General features: G+C 43.6%; 1 protein-coding gene across 3 annotated transcripts in view; it reads left to right on the top strand.

Moving 5' to 3' along the window:
* The window catches only part of CACNG6 (calcium voltage-gated channel auxiliary subunit gamma 6), a 9,164-nt gene extending 656 nt beyond the window's left edge, over window positions 1–8,508 (top strand). Inside the window, exons 2-4 of one of the 3 annotated variants that reach the window (XM_039879905.1) lie at window positions 3,992–4,066; window positions 5,205–5,342; window positions 8,270–8,508. In XM_039879905.1, coding sequence (XP_039735839.1) covers window positions 3,992–4,066; window positions 5,205–5,342; window positions 8,270–8,508 — 452 coding nt within the window. The remainder of the gene's footprint in view (window positions 1–3,991; window positions 4,067–5,204; window positions 5,343–8,269) is intronic. The other 2 variants (XM_039879906.1, XM_039879907.1) reach the window with 2 other exon arrangements.
* The last annotated feature ends 2,165 nt before the right edge of the window (window positions 8,509–10,673 follow it).

The raw sequence follows: 10,673 nt of genomic DNA, 5'->3' as shown, positions 1-10,673 counted from the left end.
CAGCCTGTATCCTCAGACCAGCCTGTATCCCCAGACCAGCCTGCACCCTCCAGACTTGCCTATACCCCCAGAGAGAGCCTATTTCCCTAGAGAAACCTCGTACCTCTGCACATGGCCTTACCCCTGAGACCCACCCTGTGACTCCAGACACAAATGGTGCCCTCAGACAGCCTGTGTCCCCCAGAAACGCCCACAGCCCCTGAGACAGCCTGTGCATGTGTCCCTGTGCATGTGTCCACACACAGCCTGTGCCCTTAGAGAATCTGGGTTCCTGGTATCAGCTTGCTCTTTCACACCAGAGACAGCCTGTACCTCTATCTTGCGGGCCCTGGGAGACAGAACACCTTACCTCTGACCTCCAAGTAGAATCCATACCTATTCCCACCTACTGATTCTGCCCAATAGAGTTCTCACCACACAGATCCCAACACCCAGGCAGCCCTCGTGCTTCCTCTATTTACCATCCCTCTCACCTCTAAATGAGCCACCTGCATACTCCAGCCTTCTCATTTGCTCTTACAGACACTCCCCCACATGCTTCACTTTCCCACAGAGTAGCCCTATCATTCCTCGCTATGTTAGGGAACTGTCCCCTACCTCTCACACTCCCTGACAGGGTACGCCATGCTTCTTGCTTATACCAGTGGGACAGCCTGTCCCCCTTGGGAACGGGCTCTCATGCCACCTCCACTGACCCAAGGAAACTATCTGACACCCCTCAGGGTCCATTCAGGATGGCACATGCTTGACCGCCTATTCCTCCAGGCTCCAGATAGGACACCCCATGCTCAACTTCCCTAGATGTGGAACCTTACATCCATAGGGTCCCAGCTAGGATACCCCAAGCCCTTGGTAGCAAAGTGGGATGTCTGAGGTACTCATCCACTCAGCATCCAGATTAAACACTTCACTTCTGCAGATGGGCTAGTTCTTGCCCCTCAGGCCTCAAGCAGGAAGTCCTCAAACTTCTGTGAAAATGGGATGTCCAGTAATATAAATATTAGATGCTTATGCCGTGCCCGGCTCTGTTTTAGACACTTCACATGAATCAATGTGTTTCCACATAGCAACCCTGTGCATAGTTATTACTGTCCCCATTCTACAGAAAAGAAAAATGAGAAGAAATGTAAGTGGCTTCATCTATGCACCCAGCTTTGAACCCTGGTCACTTCTGTTCTTAGCAACTACCCTAGATTGCATCTCACTAGTCTACAAAGATGTCCCAAAGGTCCTCGCTGCACTGGAGGGGATGTCCCACCCACCTCACTGTATTCAATGGGGTCCTTCACATCCCTTGCTGTCCCCAGATTAGTCAGAAAGGACTTCAACTTCCTTACGAGACAGCTACTGTCACCCCACAATCCCGACCATTCAGAGCACATTGCACCTCTTTCATTATCTCAGAAATACCCCAGTGCCTGTCAGGGACATTCCAAGGGGCCACGAGGGGGTGACCCATAAACAACTCTTTTCCAAATGGGTTGTGCTATATCCTCTGGGGTTGGAGACAAGATGTCCATATTATTAGTAGTCAACGTGGGATGCCAGACACCCCACACTCTCCCAGAATGGTGTCCCACGCCCACTAGATGGGGCTCACACTTCCTGTGTGTATGTAGACCATGTTTCCCCCACTGACTGTTACACGCAGTGTCCCCTTCACTCTGCTGCACAAAGCATAAGGACTGTCACAACTAATGCCCTCCTCCTTCCCCCTTCCCTCAGCCTGCCAGGTCCAGTGTCCCATACCACCCCACCTGACTCAGTCCATCTCTTGTCCCTCCACATCCTCCTTCAGTTTGGAAAGTTCCTTCCTACTCCTCAAGACTGCCTGGTCCCTCTCATATTTCTTTCAGCCCCTCTTATTTTCTACCTCTCTCCTCCCTTCCTATGCCTCAGTTCCCCCATCCATAGAATAAGAGAGAAGTGAATTAGATGAATTCGATTGAACTAGGTGAATTCTACAGGAAGTTCTGGCTTTAAAATACAGTTTAAAAAGTGCCTTAATTTTTTTCAATTGGAGTTGACATTCAGTATTATTTTATATTAGTTTCATGTGTACAGCATGGTGGTTAGACATTTAGATAATTTATGAAGTGATTTCTTCAATTAGTCTAATACCCACCTGGCATAGTTATTATAATATTATTGACTATATTCCTGTGCTGTACTTCACATTCCCATGACTATTTTGTAACTGTCAATTTATACTTCTTAATCCCTTCACCCTTTTTACCCAGCCCTCTAAAGCCCCTCCCATCTGGCAACCATCAGTTTGTTCTCTGTATCTATGAGTTTTTCTGTTTTATTTGTTCATTTATTTTGTTCTTTAGTGTTCACATATAAGTGAGATCATATGGTATTTGTCTTTCTCTGAATTATTTTACTCAGCATAATACTCTCTAGGTCCATCCATGTCATTGTAAATGGTAAGATTTTCTTTTCTTTTATGGCTGAGTAATATTCCTTTGTATATATACGTACCACTTCTTTATTCAATTGTCTATTGATGGGCAAGAAAATGCCTTTTTTAAGTTTAGGGTTTCTTAGATCTCAAGTACACAAAATTGAATGAATCATACTCTTCAGTTTATGTCACAAAATCATTACCAGCCTTTGCAAGGTTCTTCCTGTGCTCTATTTAACATTATTATTCTTTTATTTCATTCCTTCCTAACTCATCTCTTTAATGTGTTTGATAGGCATCCAAGCATATATCTTTCCACTTGGAAAATATATAGCATTACTTTATATCTGTAGGTGTTTTAATTTACATAAATAATATCATGCTATAGATGTTTTCCTGTTTTTAATTTTTTCTCCCAACACTGTGTTGGGGAAAACCTCAAATCTCTCCAGGTTCTGTTAGCCTTCTGACTTCCTGTTACTATAAACAGTACTGCAGTGAACATCCACATATATATTTCTGAGTGTGGTTTTTGTCTGGATGTAGCCCCAGAAATGAAAAGGCTGGGAATAAACATACTTCATTTAATAAAGTCTATCAGAGTGCTTTCCAGAAAGACAGGCATACCTGCGAGTTCAGCACCAGACCGTCGCAGTCAAGCGAGTCCCATGAATTTTGGGGTTTCCCAGTGCACATAAGAGCTATGTTTATACTATATTGTAGTGCATTAAGTGTGCAACAGCATTATGTCTCATAAATGTACATACCTTGATTTAAAAATACTTTATTGCTAAATAAAGGCTAACCATTACCCGAGCCTTCGGGGAGTCATAAACTTTGCTGGTGGAGGGTCCTGCCACAATGTTGATGAAAACGCAGCATTATTGAAGTGCAATAAAACGAGGTCTGCACCAGGTTACACTCCCAGGTGTTTCCTGTTCTTCCAGCGCTTGATATCACCCTTTTAACGTTGTCTCATCTAATTGCTCTTCAGTGGCATCTCCCTGCTGATTTGAGTTGCATTTTTGGGATATCTAGTGAGGTGTAGCATCTCGCCCTGTACTCGTGAGTCATCCAGGCAACCTCTTTTATGAAGCGACTATTCATGTCTTTGCCCATTTTTTACCTGGCTTACCTTTCTTTTCCTGCTGATCTGCAGGACTCCTGTGGGTCTTCTAGATGAGAATCCTTTCTAAAACTCTCTTCTGAGTCTGTTAGCCTTCTGTGGCCTGTACTTTGGTGTCCTTTGTTGAATAAGGCAATTATCCATTTCTAACCCACTTGATCTTCAATAAATCCACGAGGGAGCCAGGAAAGAAACTATTATCTCATTAAATAGAGGAAGATCCAGAGGCCCCAGAGAGGTCACTAGCCCTCCCAAAGCCGTAGACCTGGAATCCCAGCTCCTGGATAGCGGTGTGACAGCAGGTGGCTTTTACTTTTCTGAGCATCATTTTTCTATCAATCAGGGATGCTAATGTCAAGTTTTCAGGCTGTTGAGAGATATGTTAAGTGCAGTCCTGAGCTTACACTAGGGACCTCCATGTCATTATCTCCCTTTTTCTCTCTTTCCTGATCCCACAGAAGCCAACTGCACCTATTTTAAATTCTTCACCACAGGGGAGAATGCACGCATCTTCCAGAGAACCACAAAAAAAGGTATGAACTTTTCACTCCATGGCGGGGTCGTAGTGGGAATATGCTGACTATGCTAGAAGAGTTCTTGATAGCAGTATTCTCTTCCCTGCTTTGCCCCAGCATGGGCTCAATTCTTATGTCCCGGCAGGGAGTGGGTGGGGTGGGGGGAGTGCTCCTATCTTTGGAAGTGGTGGCAGTAGGGTCATGGTTTTCTTGCCTCAGCTCTGCCTTTGCTACATGCTGCGTAACTTTGGGCCAGTCACATCCCCTCTCTGTGGGTGGTACTTTAATACCTCACAAATGTGCATTTACCACATGCTAAGCATGGTGCTGGATGTTTCATGTATAAGATCTCCATCCTTGCCATACCCTGCAGGCAAGGGTTTTATCTTAACTTTCCAGATGAGGAAACAAAAGTCCACAAATGATTAAATTAATTTTTCCCAGGAAGTGGAGAGACAAAGGCAGGATTCAAACCCTATGGTGCCTAGCACATAGTAGGTCCTTAGTAAACAGTGGTTCATTACCATCTTTACTCCTTTCTGTCTTGCCTTGGTGCTAAATGAGCTTGGAAAAGTCTCTGTGCTCCTCCAGGATAGTGAAATAATCATGTATGGAATAACTGCTGGGTGCAGGTGCTGCACTGGACTCTTTACACATGTGATTTATAATCCTCACAATAGCCCAATCAGATAGGGATTTTGATCCTGATTTTCTAGAGGAGGAAACTGAGGCTCAGAGAGGTTCGATGACTTGACCAGAGTCTTCCAGTTAGGAAGTGGCTGGGGAAAATTCCTACTTGAATCATTCCATTGTAACATACCACCTTCTTTGTCATCACCTACACACCTACTGCCTCAGTTTCCTCACCCGTAAACAAATGGTGACCAGATCATAAGTGATCATTGGTAGTTTCCATCTTATTCTAATCCTGGCTCTGTTCTATTTTTGCTCTGTGACCTTAGACAAGTAACTGGTCCTCTCTGAGTCTTAGTTCCTTCAACAGTACAAGTGAAATATTAGACTGGATGTTCTTCCACTTGAAAATTCTTTTCTAGTCCTGAATCTTCTGTCTTCTTGGTTCTGGGTCCCTATAGGGGAGTTCTTCCCACTCCCTGCATCCCATATGCTCTACTTCTTCTCCTTCCTCTTCTCGCAGAAGTGAATCTGGCAGCTGCAGTGATAGCAGTGCTAAGCCTGGCAGTCATGGTCCTGGGGTGCCTCTGTGTCATCATGGTGCTCAGCAAAGGTGCAGAGTTCCTGCTCCGAGTTGGAGCTGTTTGCTTTGGCCTCTCAGGTGAGGGTTGAGAGCCTGGAGGCTGAGGCCACTGCATGCTGGAATGCGGGATCTTCAAGCCCTGTTGCATGCTGGGAGGTAGGGAATCCAAGTACTGTTGCATACTGGGAGGTAGAATTTCTAAGCTCAGTTGCATGCTAGAAGGTTGGATTTCCAAGCACCATTGCATGCTGGGAGGTAGGGTTTCCAAGCACTGTGCATGATGAGAATTAGAGGACATTCAAGGGCTTTAGAGGTCTCAAAGAGGGGAAAGTTCTAAGGCCTGTTGGCTGAGAATTGGGGGAAGGGTGGTCTCCAAACATTTTTAGATTTGGACCTGGAGTTGGCAAGGACCGTTGCATTCTTGGAGCTGAGGGTCCAAAAAAATGCTGCATCTTGTGAAATGTAGTCTTCATTGGATCAAATCCTTTTTAATGTGGATAGAAAGGTCATTAATTATATAAGCATTCATTTGTTAGGGCTGCCATAACAAAGTACCACAGTCTGGGGGGCTTAACACCAGAAATGTGTTTTCTAGAGGCTGGAAGTTTAGGATCAAAGTGCTGGCCAGGCTGGTTTCTCCTGAGGCCTGTCTCCTTGACTTGGCAGTTTTCTCCCTATGTCCTCACATGGTCATCCCTCTGTGTCCTAATCTCCTTCTTGTAAGGGCACCAGCCATACTGTAGTAGAGCTCACTTTAGTAACCTCATTTTAATTTAATTATTTCTTGAAAGACCCCATCTCCAAATATAGTCACATTCGGAGGTGCACTGGGGGTTAGGACCCCAAGACGTGAACTTTTGGGGAGGACACAACTCAGCCCACAACAATACATGTACCCAGTTATCATCCATCTTTCCTTCTAGGATGAAACAGCAGGTAGACAGGGCCTTTGTTAGTCTCATTTATATATTTTGTACATATTTCATAATGAGAGTTCAGTTAAGATCTGTTGAATGAGTAAAAGATGTATGAATTCACAAAGGAATGAAGAGAACTGGATAATGTCTCCTCCTCATCCAAATGCTTTTGCACCTGCAGTGCCCTAATCCTGAGCTGTGTAAAGCCAAGAAGGGGCTCATAGAGGGACCATTGAAGCATGGTACACAGACTCCAGACCCCTGATTAAAATCTGTTGGAGAAGTAGAGTACAAGAAGGAAGGAGGCTCATGGACTGAGGTTGGGACTCAACTCCAGGGTCTGAGAGGGGAAGTAGCTAGGATCCATGACCATGGATCACCATGGTCCTATGTGATCTGACCACTGCTTACCTCTGTACTTCCATTGCCTACCACTCTTCCCCCTCCCCACTCTCTATGCTTTGATCGCATTGACTTTCTTTTCCTCAAACACACTATTATACTCCATCCTACCACAGACCTTTGCACCAGCCATTCCTTCTACTTGGAACAGCCATTGCTTAATTTTGGGTGTGGCTAGCTTATTTTCATCCTTCGGGCCTCAGCTCAAGTGGCTTTTCCCTATAACACTATCTAAAATCCTTGCTTCTCCCCGAATGTCACTCCCCTTCCCATCACCCTGTTTTTATCTCCTTCCCAGTGTGCCATCATCTCTGAAATTATCTCGTCTTCTGGTGTGTTTACTTTAGAGGTTGCAACTTGTCAGCCTACAGGCCAACAATGGCCTATAACATGCTTTGTTGGGCAGGCAGTGTGTAGAAATTTCTCTGAGCCAATATTTAAAGGTTGGATCTCTTACCATAAAAAACATAATCATATAAAAATTCTATCTCTTCTTGAAAAATGAGAAGATTTGGCAAGTTAAGTCCCCATTTCTGAAGGGCTGCGCTTGACTGAAGTTGTGTTTTGTTTACCATACCTGCCTGATTTGTTTTTTTATACTTTCTTATCTCCTGCAGGCATTTGAGTATTGCAAACCTTGGCTTATTTGTTTGCCATCCGTCTCCTCCAAATAGAATATAAGCTTCGTGAGGTTAGGGTCTTTGTCTCATTCCTTCTTCTTTCTTTCTTTCTTTTTTTTTAATTAAATTACATTACAATTTGACTTGACTGCCCTTCTTTTCATTTTAGGATCCACTGTCTCTCTTTTTTTTCAACCTAAATGGGGTATGATTGATGAGTAGGAATTATATGTATTTAGGGTATACAATGTGATTCATAAACAGCGTGAAACGATCTCCACAATCAAGCTAGTTAGCATATCCATCACTTCACATTGTTACCTTTTATCGCGTGTGGTGAGAACACTTAAGATCTACTCTTAGCAAATTTCAGGCATTCAACACAGAATCGTTAAGTAGCGTCACCACGCTGTACATTAGATCCCCAGAACTTGTTCGCATTATAACAGGAAGTTTGTGCCCTGTGACCGCCCCCCCACCACCACCCACTTCCTTGCCTCCAGCTCCTGGCAGCCACCACTCTGTGCTTCTTTGAGTTTGACTATTTTATATTCCACCGTCAATCTTTACAAAAGCCTTGATGGAGTCTTATTTTGACTTTTGTGACTCTTAATTTCCGGGTTTTCTTTTTCCTTCTTTTAAAACAGTAAAATACATATATGTAAAATCGACCATTTTCATCATTTTTAAGTGTACAGTTCAGTGGCATTAAATATATTAACATTGTTGTGCAGCCATCACCAACATGCAGCTCAATAACTTTATCTTCCCCAGGTGGCACTCTGTCTCCATTAAACAATGACTCCCATTACCATCCCCTAGCCCTGGGTTTCCATCATCCTACTTTCTGTCTTTCACTTGTTCCTTCCTTCTCTCCAGCTTCCAAAATTGTTTCTACTATATAGTCAGTGTTTAGTAAGTAGTTGTTGAATGAATGACTGTGAGGGTGCTCGGAGGTCCCCCAGGTTGCTCATTTGAGGAACATGTGATGTGTACTAGGGGAGATGCTCAGACCCAAGTTGGGGTCCTCAAGGGCCTGAGCGCCATGTCTATCCTCTTCCAACAGGCCTGCTGCTCCTGGTCAGCCTGGAGGTGTTCCGGCATTCCGTGCAAGCCCTGCTGCAGAGGGTCGGCCCAGAGCCACCTGCGGCCCCGGCCCTGACCTACGAGTACTCCTGGTCTCTGGGTTGCGGTATGGGGGCTGGCCTGGTCCTGATGCTGGCGGGTATCTGCTTTCTCTTGCTTACCCTGCCGTCCTGGCCCTGGAGCTCACTCTGTCCCAAGCAGGGGCACAGGGCTACCTAGAGCCACCATCATGCTTTCTCCAAGATCTTTCTAAACCCTTCTTTCTCTATTGTCCCCTCAAAATCTGTTGTCCCATGTCCTGGACAACAGAGCGTTCTCCCTGCTCTGGGGCCCACAGACCTATGTCTCGTGCCCTCATCTTTTTCTCTCTGTAAATATGTTTTCCTTGGTGGCTGAATTTGTGTTGCTTGGGGGTAGGATAGGGAGAGGCTTTTTGCAAACAAGGGTCCCAAGGGAAGGCTGGTGGGGACCTGAGGGGGTAACTAGGGATGGGGAGGATGAAGTCAGGGTGTTAGGAGGGAGTTGGACCTATTAATTTCTCCAATCTAGATGTATTGACTTGTGGGAGAGGTTCTTCCGGCTATTGTGAAATTTAGGGAAATAGAGGAGTGGGAAGGGGAGAATGTTTGGGTATGACCTTGCTGTGGTCTGATTTGGGATTAAAAGTTTGGAAATTTAACAGCTTTGATTTGGAGTCAATTTGTGATGTGATTGTGCATTTTAGGGTATAGAAAAGTGACCACTTGTTATCCCCCAGAAACATGCTACATGCTCCTTATAAGCTCTGAAGTCACATGTCAGTGAACCCATGGAAAGTGATGGAGAACTGAGCAATTTAGGACATGACCATTGCTATGGGTTGAATGTGTCCCTTCCAAAAATATGTGTTGGGTTTTTCACCCTTAGGACCTTAGAATCTGACCTTATTTGGAGACAGGGTCTTTACAGAGGTGACCAAGCGAAAATGAGGTCACTAGGGTGTGTCCTAGTATAATCTGACAGGTATCCTTATAAGAAGACGAGATCAGGACACAGACATGCACAGAGGGACGGCGAGGTGAAGCGACATGGGGACAAGATGGCCACCTACAAGCCAAGGAGAGAGGCCTGGCATGGATTCTCCTTCAGAGCCAGCAGAAAGAACCAGCCCTGCGGCACCTTGATCTCAGACTTCCAGCCTCCAGACCTGGGAGACAATAAATTCCTATCGTCTAAGTCACCCGGTTTGTAGTATTTTGTTATGGCAACCCGAGAGATTAATCCAGATTTTAGTACCTAGAAGTGGGGTGCCACTGAACAGACACCTGAGAGTGTGGATGTGGTGTTGGGATTGGGGAGTGGGTAGGGGCTGGAGGAGTTTTGAGATGCATGATGAAAAAGCCCAGATTGCCTTGACGAGATCTTGGCAGGAACATGGACCTGAAAGGAAATTCTGAAGAGGACTCGGAAGGAAGTGAGGAGAACATCAGCCATCTGAGAGAGCACATTTGCTGCTGTGCACAGAATGCTGGTAGAAGCAGGAACAGCAACAACAGCACTGTTACCAGTGAAGGAGGACCTCGTGTCAGGTGTTCAAGTCCCTCATGAAGACCAATGTCCATATTTTAGCGCAGAAATCATGATTTCATGACTCCTGCCACTAGGTAGGGATCACTGGAGCTGATCTGTTACCTCTCAGAGGCCGTCTCTTAAATGTTGAAAAATATTTGAAATGTGGAATATGTGCTGGCTTGTGAATACGAGTGTATTCATATTCTGAGTTCAGGTCTCTTAAATGTTCTAAATTTAATTATAAATTATAAATACAATTATATAGACATTACATAGAATATAAAATAGTATACATTATATTATTATGCCAGTATTATATATAACATATCATTATAATCACAGGTTACTATATTAACATTACAGGTATTATATTAATATATTTTAAACATTTCTATATTTAATTATAAATTATACATATAAATATATATTATATACTTACATATAATTATAACATACCATTATATATTATAATTTTGTATGATATATTAATATCCTATCATAACTAATGTTCTGACATTCATATACATATAATATTCATACACTATGACATTGTATTATATAAATGTTATATTTGATATAACGTAACATATTTATTATAACTGTATAGCTACAACATATGTTACATAGGTACTATAACAGTACATAGATATTGTAATATTAAATAACAAATACTATAATATATAGATATTATACAGATACTATATATTACATAGATATTATAACATATACATTACATAAATGTCATAACGCTTATAATATCATTACATATTGTCCCAGTGGCTTCCTCCCCAGGATATTATTTTGTCACCCAGAAAAGGCGGGCACTCCTCCCT

The sequence above is a fragment of the Pteropus medius genome, unplaced genomic scaffold (assembly GCF_902729225.1).
Source record: "Pteropus medius unplaced genomic scaffold, Ma_sr-lr_union100, whole genome shotgun sequence".
Classification (NCBI taxonomy): Eukaryota; Metazoa; Chordata; class Mammalia; order Chiroptera; family Pteropodidae; genus Pteropus; species Pteropus medius.
Note: the sequence above shows the minus strand (reverse complement) of the source record. Positions and strands in the feature narration are given on the sequence as shown.